General features: G+C 34.4%; 2 protein-coding genes and 8 non-coding genes across 10 annotated transcripts; 2 read left to right on the top strand and 8 right to left on the bottom strand.

The window, feature by feature from the left end:
- Window positions 1-2,820: 2,820 nt before the first annotated feature.
- LOC131633530 (small nucleolar RNA Z266) lies at window positions 2,821-2,919 on the bottom strand. Its single transcript, XR_009293341.1, has one exon. It is a non-coding gene; the product is annotated as a small nucleolar RNA Z266 (small nucleolar RNA).
- A 38-nt stretch (window positions 2,920-2,957) lies between these two features.
- LOC131633538 (small nucleolar RNA Z266) lies at window positions 2,958-3,048 on the bottom strand. Its single transcript, XR_009293349.1, has one exon. It is a non-coding gene; the product is annotated as a small nucleolar RNA Z266 (small nucleolar RNA).
- Window positions 3,049-3,116: 68 nt separating this feature from the next.
- LOC131633539 (small nucleolar RNA Z266) lies at window positions 3,117-3,205 on the bottom strand. The gene has a single exon (XR_009293350.1). It is a non-coding gene; the product is annotated as a small nucleolar RNA Z266 (small nucleolar RNA).
- Window positions 3,206-3,277: 72 nt separating this feature from the next.
- LOC131633537 (small nucleolar RNA Z266) lies at window positions 3,278-3,369 on the bottom strand. Its single transcript, XR_009293348.1, has one exon. It is a non-coding gene; the product is annotated as a small nucleolar RNA Z266 (small nucleolar RNA).
- A 375-nt stretch (window positions 3,370-3,744) lies between these two features.
- LOC131633531 (small nucleolar RNA R21) lies at window positions 3,745-3,818 on the bottom strand. The gene has a single exon (XR_009293342.1). It is a non-coding gene; the product is annotated as a small nucleolar RNA R21 (small nucleolar RNA).
- Window positions 3,819-4,198: 380 nt separating this feature from the next.
- Window positions 4,199-6,682, top strand: LOC131633510 (uncharacterized). The gene is made up of 2 exons (XM_058904225.1): window positions 4,199-4,470; window positions 6,268-6,682. The coding sequence occupies exons 1-2, from the start codon at window positions 4,311-4,313 to the stop codon at window positions 6,546-6,548; spliced, it is 441 nt and encodes a 146-aa protein (XP_058760208.1). The 5' UTR covers window positions 4,199-4,310; the 3' UTR covers window positions 6,549-6,682.
- Window positions 6,683-9,588: 2,906 nt separating this feature from the next.
- Window positions 9,589-9,695, bottom strand: LOC131633536 (small nucleolar RNA R71). The gene has a single exon (XR_009293346.1). It is a non-coding gene; the product is annotated as a small nucleolar RNA R71 (small nucleolar RNA).
- Window positions 9,696-11,584: 1,889 nt separating this feature from the next.
- On the top strand, window positions 11,585-14,358 carry LOC131633526 (tryptophan synthase beta chain 2, chloroplastic). The gene is made up of 5 exons (XM_058904238.1): window positions 11,585-11,903; window positions 12,341-12,697; window positions 12,888-13,330; window positions 13,422-13,516; window positions 13,875-14,358. Exons 1-5 carry the CDS (start codon window positions 11,739-11,741, stop codon window positions 14,048-14,050), a joined length of 1,236 nt encoding a protein of 411 aa, XP_058760221.1. The 5' UTR covers window positions 11,585-11,738; the 3' UTR covers window positions 14,051-14,358.
- Window positions 14,359-15,992: 1,634 nt separating this feature from the next.
- On the bottom strand, window positions 15,993-16,072 carry LOC131633533 (small nucleolar RNA snoR114). The gene has a single exon (XR_009293343.1). It is a non-coding gene; the product is annotated as a small nucleolar RNA snoR114 (small nucleolar RNA).
- A 9-nt stretch (window positions 16,073-16,081) lies between these two features.
- On the bottom strand, window positions 16,082-16,152 carry TRNAG-GCC (transfer RNA glycine (anticodon GCC)). The gene has a single exon. It is a non-coding gene; the product is annotated as a tRNA-Gly (tRNA).
- Between the last annotated feature and the right edge of the window lie 11,487 nt (window positions 16,153-27,639).

The following is a 27,639-nucleotide window of genomic DNA, read 5'->3' on the forward strand; positions in this document are numbered from 1 at the left end:
CCTTTTTTTCTTATAATAGTACTACATAGAATTATACATATATTTAGATAATAATAATGATGATAATTAATTTGATAAGTAGTATAAAAATAATACTAAGTGTATTAGAAAGTCGGATGAGGATTTGGTGGAAGTCCAGGAAGTAGAAATTGCAGCACTTTTAACAGAAACTTTATAATCTAGTAGAAGTGGTCCATATAGCAAACAATATGATTCAGTAGCAGACATAAATTGTATCGGTAGGTTAAAATTAGTAGAAGCCATAGTCCTTGTAACATTTTAACAGAGGAGATATGTAACAGAGTAGTAGTATTTATTAATAAAACCAATATTTTAGCAGTACAATAGTTGGATGCCATTAGCGGTGAATAAATAGCAATTCCAATAGGAATGTATTAATTAACAGAAAGTCTTGATTAATTAGCAGGAAGTTTAGACGATATCATTAGTAGCAAGATTATGTTATAAACAGTCCCGATAGCCGAAATAGGCGGTACAGTTAGTTGTCCAGACTTCAATGAAATTTGGTGGGATAGCTAAGATTAATTAGTATATAATTGTGGTTGGTTTATTTTGTTGAAAATATGTTGGATACGCTGACTTGCAGGTACAACTGGGTAAGTTTATTCGTCCAGTTTATGGACACTGTTAATTGTAGGTCTTATGACCGATTTTGAGTTGTTTTGTGTTGACTGTTGAATACATTGTTGTTGCGAGGTATCGTTGTGTATATGTTGATTACGTTGATAAGTTGATTAAGTTGTAGGCCTATGGCCAGTGTTGAAGTGACGTAGAGTACCTCTTGTATTGGTATAGTGTTGATAAGTTGTTGTGTTGTGACGCTGATTGTTGTTGTTGTATGTGATCGTTGCATTCATTACATTTGCATACTAAGTTGGCCTGGATTGGCAAATTCTTAAGTTGGAGCTATGCTTACCACGTTGGCCTGGATTGGCCTTGTTAATGCCTCGATAACTTGGCATGTTTTAAGTTGAGAGGTCTGCTCCAATGGTACCACATGCATATGCATAGTTGAGTCGCATAATGCGTCGTATGTTATTTTGTTACTGTTATTAAGTTGTTTTTATTAAGTATAAGTTGATGTTGTTATTAAGTAGCTGCCGTTATAAAGTTGTGATAAAGTTGTTATAATGTTGTTGTTTGATGATTACTTGTTGTTGTAATAGTAGTAAAATTATATGATTCTAATCTAATAAATCAGTTATTACACTCCTACCTAGGGGTGGCAAAAAGGGCCTGACCCTCGAGAAAAACCCGTTTTACCCGCACCTTTTTGCGAGAGCTTTTGCGGGGCGGGCCTAAATGGGGCGGGCATGCCCGTTTCCCACCCATACTCCTACCCCTTCTACTGATGTTTCCCCTACTATGGAAAATGGATAGGTACTCACGTATAGTTGTGTATGTTGAAGTATTTTTATGATGTCGTTAGATTGTTGTTTGATAAGTCAAGAACGTCTTGCTCTGATACATAGCACTCGGGGGAGAAATGTTTTGTCTATGTCATTTTAATTACTGTTATTACTGTTGTATTTTAAGTTGAATAATATTAAAAGTACTATGATGTTTCAACTATGAATTCATAATAAAAAGACTATTTTGTTTAAAAGTTGTTGTAAATTGTTATGTGAATTCTGAAATTAAAAATGTTATGTATCAAATCTGATTATGCGTTGTCTTTAAAATACTCTAATTTCTGAATTATAATTTTGGGTAGAATTTAGGTATTACATTAGTGATATCAGAAAAGGTGAGTCCGTCTGAACTGTCGGTACTTATTATTTTTTTGATTACTTGTTGCTTAAAGAGACAATGCAAGTATTGTTGGAATTTGTTGACATAGACTTAAGATTTTGAGGGTTAATCAAGTGGAGCATCTTGAGAAAGACGATGAGCAAGAATTGTTGATGTTTAACTCTGAAGGATGAGGAGTAGTGTAGCTATTGTCGATTTGCAAGTATGGTACTAAATTCAATATGTTTCTCAAAGTAACTTACAAGTATAATAATCATTATAAAGTAGAATTTAGAAAGTTGTTTTGTTCAACATTTGGTGATGAACTGTGACGTTGATGTGTAAGTAGTATTGGTGATGAACATTTGGTCACAATGTGTTAGGTAGTCTCGATGTACACTTTAAAATTTTAAGCTTTTCTTTTTCACGTACACTTTAATTTAACTTATTTCAGTTTTGATTTCATAATATTCATATTCATATTCACTTTTGTATGTTCAATATATTCAAATTTTAAATATTTGAAATTAGATCATTTTTTTTAAAAAAAATTACATTTTTTGAAAATTCTAAATTTTAGAAATCAAATGCGATATACAAACGTCCTGCTTTCAAATGTGAAAGAAACAAAAATTATATAATAAACTAAACATTATAAATTTCAGATAAAGTACATATTTATTTAATAAAGTTTTTTATCAGTATATTTAATTAAGATGAAATAAAATATACATAGTAGAATAATTATAATGTTTTAAATAATTAAAATAAAATTGCAACTGTAAGAAATAATTAATTAGAATAAAAATATAGAGAAAAGGAGTCATGCACTAACAGTGTAAAAAAGTTTTATACTGTCAACCAATCACGACCATACATCCTACCAAGTCATACTATTATTTTTAAATTACTGAGATGACATGGCAAAATGATATATTCTCATTGGATGATAGTGTAAAAAAATTTTACACTGTCAGTGTATCACCATTAAACCAAAAAATATAACCTAAGAAATAATTGAAACAAAAGTGTTACTAATTAGACTACGTTAAAATAAATTTAGAGGAAAATTTAAGATGTCAGATGTATCAAATGCCTCAAGTATGTTGAGTTCAGATAGGATTATTAGTCCTTTCACACATCTAATTGAATCATCATTCTTGTATTCATAATTCAAAGATTTATTATAACAAAAAAACAAAGAAAAAAAACAAGTCAGACAGTTTGCCTCAATAATTGTGTTCAGAAAAGATTTCTCCTTTCACACATCTAATTGAATCATCATCCTTGCAACAATAAAAAAGAAGACAAAAAAATCAAATACCAAAATTAACAATATCCTAAATCTATATAATTTACAAAACAAATTACAAGTCAGACAGTTTGCCTCAAAAAAATTGAGTTCAGCAAGGATTTCTCCTTTCATACATCTAATTGAATCATCATCCTTGTTAAAGTTAAAACAGACACATTCAAATCACATAGCAAAAATAATAATATCCTAATATTTGTATTAATTAAAAAGAAATTGCAAGTCAGACAGTTTGCCTCAAAAAATTGAGTTCAGCAAGGACTTCTCCTTTCATACATCTAATTGAATCATCATTCTTGCAATTCAAAATCCCTACAATTCACAAAATTTTGTTGAAAATGTTACCACTTATAAAATTGAAGCATTCATAAAGCACCAATAGAACTGAACTTAAATCAGATAATTATCTTTAAGTCAAAGCTTACAAGAAGCGTTAACCAAATAATTAGTCTAATAAAAGTGTCAGATCTAAATTTAGGTTAAATGCCTCATGAAATATAAAACAAGTGGTGAGAAAAGATAACATAGAAGGAAAACCCTAACATGAATCTTCAAGAAATTTAATTTCGCACGGCAATGACTCAAAACGCTTTCATTGTTTTGAAAGGCGATCTTAAGGGCTGTGCTTAACAATTATATCAACTTGACAAAACATAAATTCAGAAAAAATGTATTTCAATCATCCCTCTGAATAAATTTCTCTTCAAGAAAATTCAGTCCACTACTTTAATGATCATAAATCATCATTGGGATCTTCTTTCATAGAAAAACAACGAAAATTGCCGCAAAAATATCAATAACATCAAGATTCAGAAAAATTGAAATCAATAAAATTGAAATTAGTAACACAAACTGGAAAAATGAAGAAACCAGATCTGAACATTCAGAAAATTAACCTAGCTCGGCGGCGCAATAAGATTGAACAGACGATTAAAGTGACATGGTTTTGGATAATATTTATAGGGAAAAATTTGGAAGATGATTTTCCAGGTTAGTCCCTAACTGTTTTCTATAATGACAATTTAGTCCTTGGCTATTTTAACGGAAAAAAACTTGGAGGGTGATTTTCCATGTTTGTCCTTATATTTTTCTATAATGACAATTTAGTCCTTATAGCGAATGTTTGTTTGACTCGGGGAATGGACTCAGTGACTCAGCCAGTGTCGGTGAAAAAATTCATAAACCTAAAATCAGTGTGACTCGAGGTGAGTATCATTTTTTTGGTTTTTTTTTTTCGATTTCAGCGATGGGAGCGAAGAAGCAGAAGATGGTGATGGGTTTGATTTTGTTGCCGTTGATGTTATTTGCTTTGGGTGTAAGTGGTTGGACTGGTGAAATTCATGGAAGAGTTGTTTGTGATATTTGTGGGGATTCTTCTCTTGGACCTGAAGATCATGTTCTTGAAGGTATCTTTATATATTTAATTGGTATTTTTTGTGAATTTTGTATCATTTTGATTGAGTTTGTGAAATTGTTTTTCTCTTTATTTTTAGTTGGGGTTTTTGAAGTGCTGGCTGAGAATTGAATTGTGTTATGGTGTCACTGGTGTTAGAATTGCTGTTACATGTGATGGAATTTGAAAGAAAAAAATCATAATTTGTTTGTTCTATTGAGAAATGTTCATAAACCATGGAAATGATGATGATATGTGCTGAATTTTTTGTTTTTCTCCTTTTATTGGTAGAAGGTGCATGAGATGGATTTGGTTCGTTGGTTGGTTTGACAATTGAATTTGTAGATAAATCTTGATGAAATTGAATAACTTTATTAACCTGTATTGAGAATGGGAGTGATATACTTCTCTCTCAATAAGGGTCGTCTTTATTTTTGAGGGCATACAAGACAAATTACCGCAAGTCTAAAATTTATCATTGTTAAACCATAGCTTAATAGGACTCATAATATTTTGTCATATGGTTAAATAGAAATTATATTTGTTTCTCATGGTTAAACTCGGTTAACCCTTCAAAAATTTGAGACGGCTATGCTGCCAACCTTATTTTCTGTTTTATTTATGCTCTCCTGATTAAGTCTTATTTATTGATTTTGAATTATGGTATTATGGTTTGGAAAATATATGTTTCAAACTTGTCATTTTGTCTTTGCTATTTATTTAAAATTTAAATGTATTGAATACCAATGACAAGTTATCTCTAGTTGCTGTGAATATGTCTAATTTCTCTTTTTTACTCGTTTCTCTTTATGTAACAAAACTGTTTTATGTGTCGTCTAGGACAGGTTGATCTAACTTAATTATAGTGATCAATGCTCATGCATGCTAGTTGTTGGATATGAATATCACTTAACCATATGAATTGATATATGAATATAAGATTATGCTGAAGATTCAAAAGAAAAACAGTTGGAATTATTGCAACTTACACTCCCAATAATGCTGGGTTGTCAATAGTGTGCTATTGCGGCGTCGTGTGGCGGCACGGCCCCTCACCGCTTCGATAGCCTGCAAAGCGCTTTCGACGAAAGCGGTCATAGCGGCTGCGAATAGCAGTTTTGTAAAGGTGCTATAGCAGTGTTATCGAGGTTTGATGGCCGCTATTCTCAATTTGGGGCAAATTTGTAAGCCCTAATATTTTTAGTGTCCTTTACAAGTTCAGTTCTGCAGAGGCAGAGCTGAGTTTGTTCCCCCTCTCTCATACTACACAAAATCCTTTCCTTCCACTTCGTGTTGGTTATTTTCACCCTTTGCCTTATTCTCTTTCTCCTTCCTTCGCGGGTCTCTAACAGAATTCTCTTCCAGCTATCATATTCTCTCCATTTCATCTTCGTTGTCATTGTGTGCAACCATCTCAATGATTGGTGTACACACCATCATTCAGGTGCCTGAAAGTAGTGAGGACAAAACTTCTTAAAACAACCTATTTAATAGAGAGTTTGTTGATCAAGAACAGTTTCTGTCTGAAATGTTTTTGCATCCGTAGACTCGTTCTCCCAAAACGTCTGGTAATTATCAGGATAACACTTTTCTTTTACTCCCCGTTTTTCTTTGGAATTTGCATTAATCTTTTGGAACATTAGTTATGTTAAAACTTACCTCACATGTGGCTTATTATTTTCATTTTTCACAATTCGGCAAAAAAACGGGTAAACAGTTTCACTAAAAGTTATTCATGATTGTAAATTAATGTAACGTTATTATTTTTTCCTTATTAAACGAAAACCTGTTTTTGAATGCTTTGATGCAGGTGCTGAAGTTGCTGTTCTTTGCATCACCAAATCCGGCGAAGTTCTAAACTACCAGGCATTTACAAATGCTAAGGGGATATACACAGTAGCCGAGACAATGCCTGAGAGTGATCGCTGGGATGCATGTCTTTCTCGACCAATCAGTAGTTTCCATGATCGCTGCACAAATCTTGGGAGTGGTAGCGTAGGGGTGAAATTCAGTTACAATCATCCATCAGGATATTCGCACACTGTCAGAACCTTTGTTTACCGACCGGTCGATGTTCCATCTTACTGCTGATATATACAACTACTGCCTTTTGTTGTTATGTTATTAATGTTTCTGCTTGGTTGAACTAGAATGAAAACAAAATAGTTGTATATGGATGTGTCTGCAATGTTAGTAAAATTAGAGCATGAAAGTTATTTATAAAACAGTATAAGAAGGTCCTGAAGTAGCACTAAAGAACTCTCATTCTTGAAGTGCAATCTCATTGCATTTTCTCTTGTTAATGGCATTTCAATTATATTTACAGATGTATTACTGCAGTATCATGAAGAAACGCAATGAATAGAAATTCAATATTTAACAAGGAGTTATGTATGAAATAACAATAATAGTCACAATTGCAGTTGCAAATTGATTTCAAGATACATCATGGACCCCAAAATGATCCCACTTTTTTTATTATCAAATTTCTCTGCAGAACTTGACTTGAAAATGCACCAAAGTACAACTGGTTTCTTAGCCCGCCCTAAAATGTGGGTTGATAGATTTAGATATATTTAGGAAAATGCAATGAGAAAGTGCAGAAGACATATTGCTAATTTTTTAAAATAATACACTTTTTTTTGCCCTTAATCTCATTATACACCCATCTCACGTAATTCTTAAAATGTATCCTCATTAAATAATTCATTTTTATTATTAAAGGGCTCATCAATTGTTCTAGTAGCCTGTATAAAAAAATGAAGGGTATTTTTTTTCCTATCTATAGGGGTTGTTGTTAACACACATTTTGTGAGTTAATGCATGACTTTATGTTCATATATTTTTAGTAGTTCTTATGTTTTTTAGTTTATTTTCATGTCTTTTATAGTCAAATTAGTGTTTAATGTGGAGTACAATAGGTGCTCGCCTTTTCATCATTTATGTGTGCTTTTGTGATCATAGCTGAACAAAGGCAAGACTGAAGTGGACTAGTAGCATTCAAATGCAAGCTGACTTCAAGAGATGAATGATTGGGGCAAAAAGAATATGTTGATGCTTGAGGAAAAATGTGGAAAGGAATAATTGAAATGGAGGGAAAGCATGGCGGTACAGAAAAAGAGGATAAGCGCATTCAAATACAAGGCTAGTAGTGGAGGAGCTAGAAGACAAAAGAAGGTACATTTGTACCTTGCTATGGTCAGACAGCGCCGCCTGCGCCTGCTGCGGATCCTGCCACACTCCACCTTGTCTCCCACGTCTTTTCCCTATTGTATGATTTCCTCGCCGGCAACACAGCTTTTGGTTGTTTTTGGCGCAAATGCATTTGGGCTTTATGTGAATTCATAAGCTCAAGCCCAAGATCCAAGAGGAATCATCAGCTCATAACCCTAGCTTATAAATAGAGAGAGTGAACCTGAAGATAAAGGGAGTTTGACTGCCTGAAGAGAACATTATTATAAAGAGTTTTGTGTGCTTAGAGAGTGAAGTGTGGGGAAGTTTCTTTCCTCATCCTTTCTAGTGCTAACAAACAAGCGGTGATGCGAGTGAAGATGTCTCCTGAAGACTATCCATCCTAAGGAACTCTTTCATCTTTCTCTTAGGTTTATATCTTTTGTCACTCATTTGCTTTGAGATGTTTATTGTAAGAATATTGCTTGTTGTTTGTAGTAGGCTCATTATGAGCTAAAACCTTTGAAGTTAACCTAAGTGAAGTTAATATTAAAGTGTGCTTAAGTTATATGATGTGTGTTTTGTGCTTGCTTTACCATGTGTCTTATTGCTATAAACTTATTTCTTTGACTGATCAACTTAGAAGCAGGTAATTGTTTGTTGTTGAAGAGAGATCCTACAACAAGCATACTTCATGTGTAAAAGTGGTTGAAAAAGTAGGATAGATATATTCACTTGACCTAGTTTGCTTAGAGATAAGAAACTGCAACCATTAAGGAATTTAGATTTACTAAAAGGTGTATACTTGGGTTATAAGTGAGGCTAGGAAACTTGTTCCCTTGCCCTGGTATGCATATTATGAATGTTGTAGAAATACACCATAAGATTACTCTAACCTTGCGTGTCACGACTTCACACGTCATAATACATAAGTTCACTAATGATATTAGCGGATCTTTACTCAACTCAATCTCTCTTAATATATTTTCACTCATTTTCACACTGCTCACATTCTTGTTCTCAGTAACTCTGAACTTGTTACATCCAATATATTTATCTCCTTACTCATTGCTTTAAAATACAACAAAAGTAGAATCTTTACAAAGTCAAATCTAAGTAACAATTATTCCTTGTGGGTTCGATACTCTTTTACTGATTACTTGCTGCAATCCAAACATGTATACTTGCATGTGACAAATTTGTGCTTATATCGTTTTGGGGAAAAATCCAACAAGTTTTTGGCACCGTTGCCGGGGAATAGTTAACACATTTTTTGATTTTTTAATATTTCTATATTTTTATTTTAAAGTATTTGAGTTTTTGACATTTTGCTGTAGTCTGGTGTCACGGCAGGTGTTTTCAATATTGCATGCACAGATCATTGCGCCAAGTTCACAGTGGATACCTTGAACCAGAAAGAACACCCACTACCCTAAGAAGAAATAGACGTTATAGATTCATACCAAAAGCTCCTTTAGCAACAAATCTGGATGACTTTTAACCACCAGAACTAGTACTTGAAGAATCATACGAAGAGGAGCAAATACCTATCATGGCTGAGAACGACTTTATTGGCATTACCAATGATAGGGCACTGAACATCAGGGACTATGCTGTTTTTGATCCTACCACCATGAGTACTAGCATTGTCTTGCCAGAAATCACGGCAGCGCAGTTTGAGTTCAAGCCTATGATGTTCCAAATGTTGCAAACCACTGGTCAATACCCTGGTTCTCTAAATGAAGATTCTTATTTGCACTTAAGGCAATTTCTAGACGTGGCTAGTAATTTCAAAATTCCAGGCGTGACTGATGATGTCTTCAGGTTGAGGTTGTTTCCTAACTCTCTAAGGGATAGAGCTAAAAGTTGACTAAATTCCTTAGAGCCTAATTCCATTGCCACATGGAATGACTTAGCTGAGAAGTTATGAGCTAATTACTTTCCTCCTTCCAAGAAAACAAATATGAGAAATGAAATCACCTCATTTATGCAAGGATATGATGAGTCACTATTTGAAGCTTGGGATAAATTCAAAGAGTTACTTAGGCAATGCCCTCACCATGGCATCCCTATTTGCATCTAGCTTGAAACATTTTACAATGGGTTAATTCCTTCTTCAAGAAATATACTTGATGCATCTAGTGGAGGAGCGCTTTTGTCTAAGTCGTATGAAGAAGGATATAGGTTGATAGAAAGCATTACGGCCAACACTTATCAATGGCCAGTCACAAGAGCTAATGCAAGTGCCACTCAAAGAAGACCTACTGGAGTCCATGAAGTTACTGAAACTATTGCCCTTGCTGCTCAAGTGGCCCAGATTCATCAAATGATGAAGAATATGATGAGTCCAACCAGAACTTGTGAAGGTGGTTACTGATGCGACTGAGGTTGTCAGTGTGTACTGTGGAGGAGCACACTGGTTTGAAGAATGATCTGCAAATCTTGTTTCTACCAACTATATAGGCAACAACAACAGGTATAACAACCCTTACAACAACACTTACAACCCAAGATGGCGCAACCATCCCAACTTTTCATGGAGCGGTGATCAAGTTCAATCGAAGCCTCAAGTTACCCAAGCACCACAAGTTCCTCATAGTTTTGCTACACCAAACTATGTAGTGGCAAATCAAGGCAACAACCAGTTGAAAAATATTCTGAAAACATTTATTCAAGAAACCAAGACTCAACTTTTAGCACAAGGAGTGAGTATCAAAAACCTTGAAAACCAAGTGGGGCAAATAACCACTACTTTGAGTTCAAGGCCTATGTGCAACAAAGGCTAAAGTCCTTAGTGCAAGTTACTCAATTGATCGACCATCATTTCATCTTTCAACCTGATTTGGAAATGCAGAATTCTTCAAAGACTTCAATACCAACATTTAAACTCTAACTCACTCACATCTCAAATAATTACATTTGGTTCTAGGAAAGGTAACCTCACTAAGATAGCCAAATTCCCTTTATTACAGGTTTCTTGGTTCTCAAGAAATTTAAAGTATCCATCTACCCTTCTAAAGCTCGTATCATCAAATAAGTTATTTGGCATCCTCTTTTTTGGATTGGTTGAAGTGCAGTATTAATGGAGTTGTAATTTGTAATCCAGGTAACTCTGCTTGTACAATCATCTTTAAAATTCTGTTGGAGACTGTGTAGTTTTTTTGGCCCCCCCCCCCCTCTTAGGTAGTAGAATGTATTGTATGTTGAGTTTATGAGAATTGTTTTGGCAATTGAGTATACTAACCAAAATCATTGACACAATCTTTAATATAGACTGACTCCTAAATAGTTTAAATAGTTTACCTTAGCTTGCAAGTCTCCCAAAGTGGTTCCTTGAAAATTCAAAAATAAATAAAAGAATAACATGATTATGATGATAACACACATTTAAATAAGACAATTCCTATGCTAATAAGCTTGCATCTCTGAACCTAAGTCTCATATATTACCCTTGGTGGAACCATGATCCTTAGATTATTAATATAGGCAAAATTTAATTAAAAATAACTTAAATTTACTTAAGATTTTCCTAAAGCTATGTTTGGATAGGTAAAAAATAACAGGACGGAGTGGAGCGGAGCGGAACGGAATAGAACTGAGTAAAATAAAACGGAATGGAATAAAGATGTCATTCATTATTTTAATACATTATGATAGAATATGGTAATTTTATCATTTCGCCCAAATTAGAGGGTATAAAAAATGTTGGAATGTGATGGAATGAGATGAAATGCATCTCATCCGTTACCGCTCAATTCCATTTTCTTTTAATAATTCAAACAAACTTTATTTCATTTCATTCCACTCTATTGCATGAATTCAACATAGCGTAAATTTTGCTTTCCTCCTCTAAGGCGGCCAGTCCCATCTAGATAAGATGCTTTTATATAAAAAAATCGATTAAGTAAAGATGCTGTGTATTAAAATAAAATAAAGTAAATAAACAAAGAGGTGTACCATTGTTTATCAAGAAAGATAGTACTAGTAATTTTTGTTGCACAAAATCCATTTCCAGTCTCCACACACTTGAATTGACCTCCACACTGTACCATTCAAATTGACCCTTTAAATTCCTCTAAGTTACAACTTTCCCATTTTCTTCTTCTTCCAATGGAGAACCACAACACCGACACCGGTTCGGTCCTATCTCAGCGACCCGATTCCTTCGGCCGGTTCGGCCGGTTTGGAGGCAAGTATGTCCCTGAAACTCTCATCCACGCTCTCACCGAGCTAGAAGCTGCATTCCATTCGCTTGCTTCCGACGAAGACTTTCAGGTTCTCTTTTTTTTTTTCGTTCTACTTCATAAATGCTTATTATATAAAGTGCTAATGAATATAATTCATTTACTACTTCTTTGGCACTAGTTTTGGAAGTTCTAATCAATTTTCAAGTAGCAATCCTTTGCATGCAAAATCGAGATTGTCTTTGGTTCTGCGGTGAAAATAATTGATTTTGAATGAATTGATTCTCGTTAAAAGGGAATTGAATGTAAACTGATTTATGTTTGGATAATTGTATGCAAAATTGAGTTGAAGCGTAAATTTGAATGTAAAAATCACTTTAAACTCAAAAGTTACAAAATCTAGCTTCAATTAAAATATATTTTGGAGGCAGAATTAATTTTACTTTACAAGAATCAAACACACCAAAATCATTTCTACACCTGTAGAATTGCTTTGTCCTCTTTCAAATGCTTATGATTTTTTTGCAGAAAGAGCTAGATGGGGTTCTGAAGGACTATGTGGGTAGGGAGAGCCCTCTTTACTTTGCTGAGAGACTGACAGAGCACTACAAGAGGGATAACGGAGAAGGGCCTCACGTGTATCTAAAGAGGGAGGATCTCAACCACACTGGTGCTCACAAGATCAACAACGCGGTTGCTCAGGCTTTGCTTGCCAAGAAGTTGGGGAAGAAGAGGGTTATTGCTGAGACTGGTGCTGGTCAGCATGGAGTTGCCACTGCCACTGTGTGCGCGCGGTTTGGATTGGAATGTGTTGTTTATATGGGAGCTCTTGATATGGAAAGACAGGCTCTTAATGTGTTCAGAATGCGCCTTCTTGGTGCGGAGGTATGTTGGTTAGCCAATGTCGACTTGGTTATACTTGCTCGATCATGTGAATTAATATAAATTTTTCTTTTGGTAGATTCTAATGGCATTGAGTGATTCATGTAATTGAAATTAAACATTAGGATTTGACTTGGTTGTTCGGTAATGTGTTTATTCGTTGAGCTTGATACTTAAATAAATTGTGATGTAGGTGAGAGCTGTAAATTCAGGAACTGCCACGCTGAAAGACGCTACATCGGAAGCTATACGAGATTGGGTGACTAATGTGGAGACAACACATTATATTTTGGGTTCCGTTTGCGGGCCACATCCATATCCTATGATGGTAAGAGAGTTTCACGCAGTGATAGGGAAAGAAACAAGAAAACAAGCATTGGAAAAATGGGGAGGGAAGCCAGATATTCTGGTAGCATGTGTTGGCGGTGGTTCAAATGCCATTGGTCTTTTCCATGAATTTGTCGATGACAAAGATGTTAGGTTGATTGGAGTGGAAGCTTCTGGATTAGGCCTTGAAAGTGGCAAGCATGCTGCCACGTTAACAAAAGGAGAAGTTGGAGTTTTGCATGGAGCAATGAGCTATCTTTTGCAGGATGATGATGGACAAATAATTGAGCCACACTCTATTAGTGCAGGGTAATTCATAGTGTAGATAATTGGTTAGCATTTCTTGTTGACTTTTTAGATTTCGGTTTTCCAATTTTCGTTTCTTGTTTTTGTTGGATAGGTTGGACTATCCCGGGGTTGGACCAGAGCATAGTTTCTTGAAAGACGTAGGGCGGGCTGAATACTACAGTGTTACCGACGACGAAGCACTCGAAGGTAGGATATTGTCTATCTCAGTTTCTTAAAGTTTGTTATGATAGATTTATTTAAGTTTATCTACTAACATAAACACTTGTTACACTGTTTGAGAGAGTTTATGTAAAAAGCTAACAACATTTCCATAAACTGATAATTTTTTCAGCTTATTTTTTTAAGTTTTCCTGAATAGTTTATGAAAACAGCTTATAAATTATATGAAAACATTAGGTTTGGTTTTATTATTTTAGCATAGAAATAGCGTATGCAGAAGCACTTATATGTAAAGCGCGGGTGCTATAGAAATTTCTTTTTTCTACTAGCTGCGTGCATGTTTGTACCTTGTTTTTGTCTCATTTGTGTACTTCTGTATCTGCAGCTTTTAAGAGATTATCTCAATTGGAAGGCATAATTCCAGCTCTGGAAACATCTCATGCTCTGGCTTATTTAGAGAAACTATGCCCTACCCTTCCTAATGGAACTAAGGTTGTGGTTAATTGCAGTGGTAGAGGGGATAAGGATGTTCAAACTGCTATCAAGTACTTGAAAATTTGAAACTATATATGATTGAGTCTCCACACAGCTTACTCTTGACTGGCCTTATTTTTCATATTGAGATTGCTTCGAAGTTACATGAGATTGAAGAGGATCGCTCGTGAAAGAACACTTTTTGGAGTAGTTCTGTTTGTGGAAACCAGTTTTTGGGTAGGAATGTTCTAAATGTTGTTACCATTATCAGGCATTAAAGGATACTGTCATTGTTTTATTGTAAGAATAAAAAGTAAAACAGTTTCTGTTTTGTTAAAGTAACAAAATTTTTAGAAAACTGTAAATCATATAGGCTTGTTTGGGGTGATTTAACTTATTTGCTGGCTTATTTCGAATAGACGAATCTATCTCCCAGTCAAAGATAAAGGGGCCGTTTAGGGATCAAACTAGATTATATGCCTTTGCAACATTTCTCCAATTCATAAGTGAACACTAAGTTTTATTTGTGAAAGCTATATCAACACTACAAGTAAGTGTAACCAAAAAACAATGTGGGATTTCAATAACAACTAGTAATTAATATGCAGAAAATCAAAAACAAAATCCATGTTGTTTCTTCTACATAATGAAAGAACAAAATCCATGTTGTTTCTCTACCTGTTCTACTTTGTAACAGCTCAGGTTGTTTCTTCTGCATAATGAAAGAACAAAATACATCTCTTTAGAAAATCAATAATATCAACCTGCTTCAAAGAAATGAGAGACAATCGAGATAATGTCTTAAGTCATCAGTGGAATAAGCCAGAGTTTCCTTCTCTTCGCATATTCAAGTGCATTGGCAAAATTAATCATCAAAGGTAAATAAAAGGGCTTTTTCAAAATCAAAACATCTACATACCTTACTATGCTGCTCATATTACATGCTCTTACGCAATGCACAAGGAAGATTTTGCAACAGCAACCATGATGTATCACAAGAATATAGTAAAATCTCATCATGTAGACAAGATTAACCTCACCTCCATTAATCGGGAGAGCACATTGATTGGTGGATATACTCCTAATAAAAGTAGACATTGGTTGCATCTAAATAATATTTGCATGTGAATTCCAGCCTCTAGACTACTTGACCAAAAAATAAATAAATCGTCAAAAATAAATAAGTCCAGCCTCTAGACTAGTTGAGCCATTGCATAGTTGCCAACCTTCCCGTAGAAGATTTTCACCATAATCCAATGTATTATAGGCATTTCACATTTCATCTAACTTAGAGTTAGAAGCTATTTCTTAGGTGAGCTAGAAGGCATTTCTAAAGGCTAAAATTTTGCTGAAAAACAAAAACTTAGAGTTGTTTACTATGAAACAGTTCCAAGTATGAATGATGGTAAAGATGTATTCAAAATTTAGAGTAGACAAAAAGTATACAGAAGTTTTTTTAAAAAAACTTAAAGTTTTGAGATCCTAAAAATGATATTCATGCATAATAAGGTAGTTGAAATTTCCCATCCACCTAGAGTGTGTTAGATACAAAATATATATAATGCACAACAGAGTTGAGTCCCTTAAAGCCAGGAGAATATTGAAAATCAAAAGTGAAAAAGCAATGAGAGTTTGAAAGCATGTTAAGTAATACATTTTGGTGTTAAATAAGAAGAATAAAAAGCATAACCATAATAATTCAATGTTGCTGTCTGTATAGAGTTTTGATAGGTTAAAAAATAGTGGAATTTTGAAATTATAGTTTGAGGTGTTTGAATACAACAATTCTGCAACAGCAGCAGCGAGAGTCTCAAGTAACATGATCATCCAAGTAGTAAGTAAGTAGCATATTGGTTGGTTTGTGTCCAACACAACATGCAAAATTGCCCTGAATTGGTGCTTTATTAATGACAAAAAGTTAGAGATCATCCAAGTAGTAAGTAAGTAGCATATTGGTTGGTTTGTATTCAACACAACATGCATAAACATTGCCCTGAAGAATTGGTGTTAATTAATGACAAAAAAATAAGAGCTCAGAGTCACATTTTCTCATCCAGTATTTCAGGAGAGGTGATGTTACCGAACATCACTGCATTTTCATCACAGCTCTAACTGTTTTGCACCAGCCGGGAATCGAACCCGGGTCTGTACCGTGGCAGGGTACTATTCTACCACTAGACCACTGGTGCTTGATGATAATACACGAAAATTACACGATATACCTATCTAATTCAACTCTTCCATTAGGCAAGGATGCCTTTAAACAAATATTTTCTCAATGTGTTCTTTATTTTTCATGTATTTACTCATAATATTTTCTCATCAAAGAACCAAAACAATTCAATTTTTCCTACTCATTAATTTTACTGCTTGCTTGCCTAAACAATTTTTTTATAGTTAACTATTATTATTTAAACAAATCATTTGACACATTTTTATATGGATATGTTTATTTGAATTTTTTATATATTGATATATCAACAAAAAAAAAGAATTTGATTTTAAACCCGTTAGTTCAACTCAATTGCCTGATTCTATGGACGCGTAATTTTTATCGATATTTTCTTATCTCATTAGAGGAAGACAAAGAGAAAACATTCTCATTTTGTATATTACCATAATGTTTGTTATAGCACTAAATTGATTTAATCATGAATATTGTTTGGTTTGTAATTAATTAATTTTAACATTTAATTATAATGGACGAAACTTTGTTCAATTTTTTAATTAGTAAAGACAAACTTATCAAACCCCTCAACGAGTTAAGGTGTTGCAAAAATGTTGTACCCGAGTCTCTAAGTTGGAGTTATCTCTCATTTTATTTTTATGATTTTGACACTTGGAAAAGCTATTTTGATATTTTGGTCAAAATAAATTAAATGTCGAATGAGAGGCCTCATGGAGAAGAAATTGTTTAGTAATTTCGAACTGAAAGCTACAGATAACTAAAGAGAAGAATTTGATTTAGTTAAAGGGAATGATTTAAGTGAGAGATTAATTTTATAAATAAAAAATAAAAAATTGGGTAAGGAATTATCTAACAGGTTTAGTTCAAATGTAAGGTCTATAATTGAGGAGAACAACATTTTTTTTTTAAGAATCTTCTAGAGATCATCCAGGTAAAAACAACATAAATTCAAACTTATAACAAATGTGTTGGACGATTGAGGCACATAATGGTGGAGAGATCATCGATTTTACTTTTGAAACCCGCAGACATTAATGAGAAGTTCAACCCGTGGAACAATTTTCCAAATGTGCCTTGCATCGCAAGATAACTTTGTATGTTCATTGATGATATTTTAATTTATTCCAAATCGGAAGAGGAACATGTTGAACATTTGCACGTGGTGTTGCAAGTGTTGAAAGAAAAGAAGTTGTATGCAAAGCTGTCAAAGCGTGAGTTCTGGTTGAAGGAAGTGAGTTTTCTTGGCCACGTGATTTCTAGTGGTGGAATTATTGTAGATCCTTCTAAAATTGATGATGTGTAGCAATGGGAGACTCTGAAGTCTACGACTGAGATTCAAAGTTTTCTTGGTTTTCCTAGTTACTATCGAAGATTTATTGAGGGATTTCTAAGTTGGCGTTTCCGTTAACTCAGTTGACTCGATAAGGTCAAGCTTATGTATGGGATGTAACGTGTGAAGAAAGTTTTGTGGAATTGAAAAAGAAGTTGAAGACCGCTCCAGTATTAATTTTGTCTAATCCGAGTGAGTCTTTTGGGGTATATTGTGATGCGTCAAAGATGGGTCTTAGAGGTGTATTGATGTAAAACAAACAAGTAATTATCTGTGCTTCAAGACAACTTAAAGTTCATGAGAGGAATTATGCTACGCATGATTTAGAATTGGCCGCTGTGGTGTTTGTTTTGAAGATTTAGAGACATTATATTTTTGGCTCAAAATTTGAAGTGTTTAGTTGTCATACCCCAAAATTTGCCCATACTATTTCTCTTGTTCAAACTCAAGGCAAGGCACAAAGCTCAAAGACATCCCTCCTAAACAAAGGTTCAAGAAACTAGGGTTTTGTTGTTCTAAGGAAAAAATCAATGGATCAAAAGCTCCAATACATTTCATATGGTCTATGATATCCCACACTACTTCCATGACAAAATACAGGTCTCAATTTAAAGGGTTTATCATTCGATTGCTCAGAAAGTCAACAGTCGACTAGTTTAACCTAAAAAGTCAAATGTGGTCAAAATACAATCAAAACTTCTGATTTTTGGGTCAATATCAATATTTCAGTGTTAGACGCATCATTTGATCAAAGGTTGATCATGATCCATCAAGAAAATATCAGAAATCCACGAAAGGACAAGTCGGCTCAAATTTTGAAAAATACACAAATGTCAATTCAAAGAATTTAGAGATTATTCACTAATGGGCCTACCATTTGAATACTAAATTGACCCATGATCTTAAAGAAGGCCCATAACCCAAATATTATTTTTCTTGATTTTATTTCATTTTTATTTGCTTTTGTTAATTTAAATGCAAATTAAATCAAATAATATCATAAATTGGTAATAAAGGTCATATATTTTATTTGATTGGTTAAGATTTAAATCAATTAAAAAATATATAAAAATAAATCAATGAGAAGGTGCAGCAAAACGTGGAAAAGGAGATTTGGACCAAAAGAGAAGGATTCCATTTGAAGAGCTTCAATCAAATATTCACCATCAAAGCACATGATTTGATTGGATTGTTAACCTAAATTTATTCTGTAAATAAAAACCGTAAATAAATAAATAGATAAATAAAATTAAATTTAAATATTTATAAGAACCTGATCCCCAAATCCTGCCATTTGTAGCTCCAAAATTGCAGTACAACAACAAATATTAAAGTAAACGGATATTCATTTAAATTGTTATAATTACTGTAAATGGAAGTTGTAAATAAATAAATAAATAAAATTTAAATGTTTATATTAAAACCATAAACCCTAAAATGGCGAATTAGCCAACCCTAAAAGTTACGCCAAAAACCTACATCGTTTGCCAAAAACCTAAACTCTGCCAAAACCTATAGGAGTCTAATAATTCACCATTAAGTGTGTCCCCAGCAGAGTCGCCAGCTGTAGCAACCTGCCCTAAAAATTAATGTTTTAGAGTCGCCACCTATTCTGAAGGGCGAATAGGAAACCCTACGCAGTTAAGAGATTCGGGGTAAGTTATTATAATCAGGTCGAGGGAAGGTGTTAGGCACCCTCAACCCTTTCCTACTGGCTTTGAATCTAAGGGTCAAATTTTATGGCTAAAAAATAGCTAAGGAATTGAATAGGGGAAAAATTGAGATTTTAGGGAGGGGGACTCGCCTTGGTTATCCAAGTGCCTACGTATCTCCTTATGGAGAATCAGAGTCAACGTAGTTCGGGCACAGGGTTGTACGCCTTAGAATTGATTATGAAATTATTTGAAAGCTTTTTGAATGGCCTATCGTAGTTTTGAAATGCAAATGTTCGCAAGGTATTTTGAATTACCTTATCGTAGTTTGAACATTGCAGTGTTGAAGGGATGAAAATCCGTAGTATCGTGGTTTAGTGTGTTTGAGATGTTTTAGTGTTTGGGCGTACAACCCTGATTTAATATGTTACCGTTAGATGCGATGATCAATAGATTTGATCAGTATAGCTAACTGATTAATGGGGCATTGCTGGTTACTCAGATCGATAGATTCGATCGTCGCGGGCAGCAAATTGAATGTATTTTAATTTTATATTTTATTGCTTTATTCAGATATTTGATCAGTACGACACAGAGAGTCGACTAATTCGAAGGCGGGATGAAATAGATATTCATCCGTCATTTATCCGTTAAAGGGGAAGTTAGAATTGATGTTTTTATTATTGGATTTGATTAATTAAATTAATCGATTGTTAATCATTGCGACCAATAGGTTTAGTCGGAACGAGTAAAAAATTAAATCCTAAAAACTTCGGCCAAGTGGCCAATGGGATTGGGCGAACCCTAATGGACGAATAAACCTTTCTAGGGTTTTTGTGATTTTTATAGTTAAAATTAATTAAATTAATTAACTCGAATAATTGAGTAATCAAAATAATCGGGAAAATATAATTCTAAACCCTAGTCCTAATTTATTATCCTAACCCTAATTAAATAAATCAAAATATAATTAATACTTAATCTAAACATTTGAATAATAAAATAAATAAAAAAAAGTCTAGAAAACCTGGTAATAATCCTATACGGCGTTTCCTTGAAGATCTATGGAGGTCTTGCGCATTTGGGGGCATTAGATCTGAACTTGCATGGAATCCAATGGTGGCTGATTGAGAGTGCATGGTGGAGCGCATAACCTTACGCACACTGGATCTGTAGATGCATTGTTATTGAGAAAAAGGAAAAAACATGTTGACCCCTATGGATCGAACCGGCGCAGCTTACCTTACACCTGGACGCGCCTTTGCCAACTGAACCATCTGTTTTAGCAAAATGGCGCGTGATCTAGATAAAGGTTAACTTATCATGAATGAATTTAAAAATCCGTGCCCAGCCATTCTTCATCTCCTTCACGTCTCTTTTTCTTTCTGAAACTTGAAGAACTTTGGCAACGCTTTTGACATGTTGCCATGACCTCCTAAAAATCACAAATCACAAAGTAGGCAATATAAATAAGATGTGAGACCATAAATCGATAGGGTTCAATCTCTTGAACACGCCTATAACCTTGGTTTCATCCGATTGTGACTAATCCGAAAAGCCCCAATTCTGAGCTCGAAAACCCTAACAATGGTGGGTTCTCGTACCTGCACTCAAACCTCAATTAAACATCCAGAAAATTTCAAATAACTCATACAAACTCAAAGGCATAATCAAAACTCATTTAAAACATCTAATTTGTCATAATCGAATTACTCAAAAATTTGGCAAAACCGTGATGGCTAGGGACCCGATGCGGGGTGTCATGAATGTCTGTAAAGGCTGCATTCGAATCAGAGAACACCAAGAAAGCTTCTTCGATACTTTGAATGGTTCAAAACGAAACGAAATTCAGTCTCCCTTTCACCATGGTCCACGGTTTTTCTTGAAGCTTTTGAGGGTTCTGTGCCTCTCCAAAAAATCCACTTGGCATTAGGAATGCTTGTATATATATACTGGGACAATTTAGGTTTTTTTTTCCAATAATTCTTGATTGAATCAGGTTTAATGCTGATTGAGATTTTGTTGCAGTTTCGTTTTTGGAATGATTTAAATTTTGAATGAGATTTTATTTCAATTTCAAATTGGTTTGATCCACTCTTGGACTGCCTTGATTTGGTCTTTGAATGTTTGATTTGGGAATGATGAAGATGCAGATACGTGAGAAAATTTATACCTTTTTTGGATCTTTTATTATTTCTTAATTTAGTTAGAAAAATTAGTAATGGAAATAATTTCAATAAACTAAATTAATAGTAGTACTAATCCTAATCTATTAGCAATGTGATAATAATAAAAAACTTCTAAAAATACTACAATAAAAAATACTTATAATTCTTAATAATTATAATAATGATTAAAATGATAACAAAATAATAGGAATAATACAAATTGTAAAAACTCCTTACTAATGAAAATTATTAACTAATTCCTAATAATAAAAGTTTTAAAAAATAATAATAATAATAGTAATTAAGCTAAAACTTTTTTTCCTTCTTCTTTAGTAATAGCATAAAATAATAATAGTAATTAAAAGTTTTACCCAAAGTAACATAAGATCGATTATACTAATTGAAAAATCTATTAATAATAATAATAATAATAATAATAATTACTTAATAACTAATAATAAAAGAGTAAAAAGGAAAAGTGAAATACAGAGTGTAGAGTGGGATTCGAACTCAGGTATTCCTGTGCATGGGTTCCATATATTCGCCTTTCTATCCATTGGATCATTGCACTCATTTGAGATAAAAATAACATTGCGACATATATAAAGGGCGGGCAAATTTTGGGGTATGACAACAAGCATTATAAATATCAATTGATTGTATATTATGGTTTGTATTAAGGTGTAGAACGATTTTGGATAGTTGTATTTGAGTTTTGATGCAGGTATCCTCATATGCCATAGTTAGGGTTTCGTGTTCTCAAAATTGGGAACTTTGCTTAGAAACAAACCCAGGCCGAATTGAGTATTCCAATGGGTTCGTGAGATCATTCACACTCGATCTGGTTTGTTTTTCTGTATTTTTTTATGTTTTCTTGTAGGTTCCGGCGACGTTCAGGGGTGGCCGAAACACAGTGAAGGTCGATGGGGACGATGACTAGTGGTTGGCGCGTCAGTTCGTTTTTTTAAAAAAAATTCAGTTTTATTATTTTTATATAATATCACATGACTCTCGCTGAATGACAACAAGAGCGCAACAGCTTAGTGGGGAGACAGTGTTCTGGGTTTTTAGGCGCAAGGGCACGGGTTAGATCCCTGGCTCTTGCGTTATTTTGGATTATTTTCTTTGCTACACACTACCTGTGAATCCAATACACACACGTTCACCTGGGCCTACGGTGCACTCGCGTTCTCCATCGTTGGATCCCTGCATGAACAAGATCCAACGCTCACAAGACGTGCCTCTCTATCATGATGCCTCAGAGGCGCCACACTGAATAAAAGCTAAGTCTCTTCTTTAATTTTCTTTTAGAGACAGTGTTCTGGGTTTCTAGGCGCAAGGGCACGGGTTCGATCCCTGGCTCTTGCGTTATTTTGGATTATTTTCTTTGCTACACACTACCTGTGAATCCAATACACACACGTTCACCTGGGCCTACGGTGCACTCGCGTTCTCCATCGTTGGATCCCTGCATGAACAAGATCCAACGCTCCCAAGACGTGCCTCTCTATCATGCTGCCTCAGAGGCGCCACATTGAATAAAAGCTAAGTCTCTTCTTTAATTTTCTTTTAATTATATAATGCTTATTTTTCTTATTTGTTTTCTTTTTTCTTCTTTATCAATTATTCTCTATTTTTCTCTAAAAATCTTTATTTACTATATAATAGTATTTGTGACAATCATTTATTTTTTAATTGAGAACTCGATTTTTTTTTATAATTTTATTAATAGTTGTTTTTAAACAATAAAAATTATTATGTTTGTTTATACTTTCAATTAAATAATTAATTAGGATTTAAATCCAGTAGTTATTTTATTTAATCGAGCATTCGACTTCCTTAAACTTTTGATAGTTATTTAAAATATTAAAACTTTATTTTATAAACCAATTGTTTTGATTAGGGTTTGTTAATTAATCAATAGATCCTTAATGCACTAAAATTTCTCTTCTTTGTGTCTGACTTTTCAGGGTTGTTTTCAAATACACTCCGACTACGCACCACGTCAAATTCAAAGCTAAGTTCTAACCCTTATTATTTAAATATTTTTCTGCCTTTTATTTAATTAGGGTTTGATTACCCCCGTCAATGAACTCCTCCTACACTTACTTTTTCCTTTTATTTTTCTGCCAATTCTCAGATGATCAAGGTCAATGCTCAAGGCAAACCTTTGCCCATCAACCTTCATCAATCGAAGCTAAGTGTTTTTACCCTTCTTCTTTTATCATTATTTTTTATTGATTAGGGTTAATCGTATCTGACTTTTGAGTTGATAATGCACTCATCTACGTTTTATTTATTTTTCCCACCTTTTCAGGGTTTGCCAACCGCCAAAGCTCGAATAGTCGGTAACCCTAAACCTTGGTCTCATTTAAATTATTACTTGTTCATACCTATTGCTCTATTTCTCCGCTGGTTTCATTTTCCCTTTCCCCCGCTAGTTTCATTTTCCCTTTCCCCGTTATTGTTTAATTATGTTGTTAATATTAATTGATGTGGTTAGTAATCTTAGGGAGTGCAAGCCTTGAATCAATTTAGAATGACTAATTATAAGATAATATATTCAAATTAATCACGTGATTGCTGCACCCACGCACGCTTTTCTGGTAACCCCTCTTGTTGCCTGTTGCCTTGTGTTTTTACAGAATAGCCATGTCCCTCGAATACGAGGATACCTCAGCCATGTTGCCTTGATTATGCAAAGGTCATAAGACCCTAATGATGTTGCATTCGATACACCAATATGACCTCGACCCTCGGAAGTTTCCTATGAAAAGGCTGCCTATGAAAAGGCTGAGGTATCCTCTGGCTGCCTACGAAAGGCAATTCTGGTTCTTCCCTTAGACTACCTGCCTCTCCATGGCATGGGACAGTCTTATGGCGAACGAACTCTCGATGACCCTTCATCCTTCAAATGAAAGGCTTCCTGCCCTCTTATGGCGTGGATAGACCCTTTCACCCGGAAAGGCTAAAAGAACATTTTTCATCTAACCAAGTAATTGCCCCTAATTGCTTTGCCTTGCTCTAAAATCTTTTTCATATTCTTTCTCATAAACCTTCAAAATGGCTACGCTCATTTACGAGCTAAAGTCCATATTCTTTTCTTCTACATTTCTGAAAACAAAGAGCAAAGCAATTAAGAGCCCATGGAAAACCATGGATGCAAAGGGTGCCTTACACCTTCCCTTTGCATAATTACCCCCCGAACCCTGTTTTTATTTAAAAGGTTTTTCCTGTTCTTTTAGCCTTTATGAATATTTAGATAAAATAAAAGTCGGTGGCGACTCTTGCTTACCGCAACATTTCGATCAAAAGTCAGTTCACCGTATTACATTAGTGATCACAAAAATTTGAAGTACTTGTTTGATCAGAAAAAGTTGAACATGAGACAGAGAAGATGGTTGAAATTATTGAAAGACTATGATTTTGATTTGAGTTGTCATCTGAGTAAAGCAAATGTGGTGGCTGGTGCATTGAGTAGGGAGTTTTTGCATATGTCAATGATGATGGTGCATGAATTAGAGTTAGTTGAACAATTCCGAGATATGAGTTTGGTGGGTGAAATTGGGAATGTTAAAGTTGACAAGTGGAATTCTTGAAGAAATTTGACAAGGAAGAAAATCTGACTTGAAATTGGTTGAGCAATTAACATTAATTAACCAAGGTAAAGGAGGTGAATTTTGACTTGATGAGAATGGTGTGATGAAATTTGGGAATAGAGTATGTATTCCAGATATTTCTGAACTTAAGAAGAGTATTCTTGAAGAAGGACATAGAAGTGGTTTAAATATTCATCCAGGTGATACGAAGATGTATCAAGACTTGAAGAGATTATTTTGGTGGCCCGGTACAAAGAAACATGTTACTGAGTTTGTTTATGCTTGCTTAACTTGTCAGAAGACGAAGGTGGAACGTCAGAAGCCTTCCGGGTTAATGCAACCATTAAACATTCCAGAGTGTAAGTGGGATAATATTTCTATGGATTTTGTGACGGGTTTGCCAAAGACTACTAAAGGCAATGATTATATTTGGGTGATTGTGGATAGGTTGACTAAGTCGGCTCATTTCTTACCGATGAAGATTAACCATCCTATTTATAAATTGGCTGAGGTGTATATTGAGGAGATCGTGAAGTTGCATGGAATACCTTTGAGTATTGTGTCATATAGAGATCCAAGGTTTACGTCGAGGTTTTGGAAGAGTTTGCAGAATGCTTTGGGTACTACTTTGAGGTTGAGTTCGGCGTATCATCTGCAGACGCATGATCAGACCGAAAGGACTATTCAATCATTAGAGGATTTGTTGAGGGCTTGTGTGTTAGACCAAAGAGGAGCTTGGGATAGCCATTTGCCACTGATTGAGCTTACTTACAACAATAGTTTTCATGCAAGTACCAATATGGCACTGTATGAAGCATTGTATGGTAGGAGGTGTAGAACTCTGTTGTGTTGGTATGAATCGGGAGAGAGTGTTATGCTCAGACCTGACTTTGTGCAAGAGACGACTAAAAAGATAAGGATGATCCGTTAGAGGATGAAAGCTTCTCAAAGTCGTCAGAAGAGTTATCATGATAAGAGGAGGAAAGCACTTGAATTCCAAGTGGATGATCATGTGTTTATGAGAGTTACTCCAGTAACCGGTGTCGGTAGAGCTTTGAAGTCGATAAAGCTTACTCCAAATTTTATTGGTCTGTATCAGATTTCAGAGAAGATATGTGAGGTGGCTTATCGGATTGCTTTGCTTCCGTCACTTACGAATCTTCATGAAGTGTTTCATGTATCTCAATTGAGGAAGTATGTTTCGGATCCTTCGCATGTGATTCAAATGGATGATATTCAGGTGAGAAATTGCGAGGCAAAGAGATTGCCTTAGTGAAGGTGTTGTGGGGTGGACCAGCAGGTGAGAGTCTCACGTGGAAGCGGGAGGACCAAATGAGAGAGTCTTATCCGTTTTTGTTTTAGTCAGGTAACTTTTTAGGGAAAAAATTCTTTAAGTGGGGGAGAGTTGTAACATCCTGATAATTTGATTTAATTATTTAATTGATTATCTGATGATTTGAAGTGATTATGTGAGTCACGATGATTTATCTATGAGATTATGTGATGTATGATGTTTATGTTGATGTGTGTGAGATAGTGGAATTAGGTGTTAATTAGAAATAAAATAAAATAGTCTAATTAGCATGATTATTATTCAAATAAAATAAAATAAGAGATAATATGAGGAAAAGTTAGTAAGGACATATTAGGAAGTTCATAATAAGGGTCCTAAGGCTAACTAGGTAAAAAGAGGAAAAAGGAGAGAATTCTCATAATTGTAGAATTTTGAAGAGAACGTGAAAGTAGAGAAAGAAGGAGAGGAGAATAAGAACAACCGTAGAATTCAGGAAGAGAATCAATCAAGCTAACAATCTAAGATAAGGGGGTTATCATGAATATTATGTTTAATTTAAGGGGTTGATAACTGTATGTTGGGGTTTTGTGTTGTTCTTGATGGAATTGATGATCTGTGATGATGGTTTATTTTGATTGTATGATTAACATGTTGTATGATGATGATGATTGTTGAATTTATGATTACTAACATGATTTAGACTCGTATCCACCATTGTTGAGGATTTGAAGGTCTAGGATTTGATGAAGAATGATGGAGGTATGATGAACATGTGTGTTTTTGTGATTAGAATGATTAATCCATGTTAGAACTAGGTTAATAGACCTTTAAATCACAAGAAAATAAGGATTAAAATCAGTTTTTGGATAAAAGTTTGGGTTTGATATGATGCAGGTCGCGCAAGAATTTTCTGCAGACCCGCTTATTGTTATAGAGACCGCTTAGCACGCTCTTAAAAATAAAAAGAACCAATTTACAGGAGAGAGCCCGCTTAGCGTGGTATAGGCGTATTTAACGCGAGTCCCTGAAATTGAAAATTAATATTTTTGAAAAATGATTTTAGAATATGGAAGCTTATATTTTATTATAATTTCTGAGAATTTTCTAGAATTTACTGTGCACATTTGGGTAGGTTTAGAATGCATTTTGTATGTAACTCGGTTTTGTGAATTTTGGTGTTTATATACTTGACTTTGGTGAATGTTGTTGATCGCGACTTTACGTGTCTATTAATCTGATGACTGCAAGTGCATAGTCGTGTCGTGTAGTTTTAAAAGATATCGAATCCACGAGGACTATAAATCGACCTACCGTTATCTAAGGTTACTATGTAAAGCTAAGGCTAAGAATACTTGGGTTGTTTCTAATGGGAAAATTAAAATCTTAATTCTAAGAATATAATGATAAACGGATGTCAGTATGTATTTCGTCTAACTTAGGTGATC

This window comes from Vicia villosa, unplaced genomic scaffold (genome assembly GCF_029867415.1).
Source record: "Vicia villosa cultivar HV-30 ecotype Madison, WI unplaced genomic scaffold, Vvil1.0 ctg.001134F_1_1, whole genome shotgun sequence".
Lineage (NCBI taxonomy): Eukaryota > Viridiplantae > Streptophyta > Magnoliopsida > Fabales > Fabaceae > Vicia > Vicia villosa.

Excerpts from the sequence above, each read along its gene's own strand:
- LOC131633510 (XM_058904225.1), top strand. The coding sequence starts at position 4,311 with ATGGGAGCGAAGAAGCAGAAGATGGTGATGGGTTTGATTTTGTTGCCG. Across the intron at positions 4,471-6,267 it reads TGAAGATCATGTTCTTGAAG|GTGCTGAAGTTGCTGTTCTT; the intron begins GTATCTTTATAT and ends GCTTTGATGCAG.
- LOC131633526 (XM_058904238.1), top strand. The coding sequence starts at position 11,739 with ATGGAGAACCACAACACCGACACCGGTTCGGTCCTATCTCAGCGACCC. Across the intron at positions 12,698-12,887 it reads TGCGCCTTCTTGGTGCGGAG|GTGAGAGCTGTAAATTCAGG; the intron begins GTATGTTGGTTA and ends ATTGTGATGTAG. Across the intron at positions 13,331-13,421 it reads CCACACTCTATTAGTGCAGG|GTTGGACTATCCCGGGGTTG; the intron begins GTAATTCATAGT and ends TTTGTTGGATAG.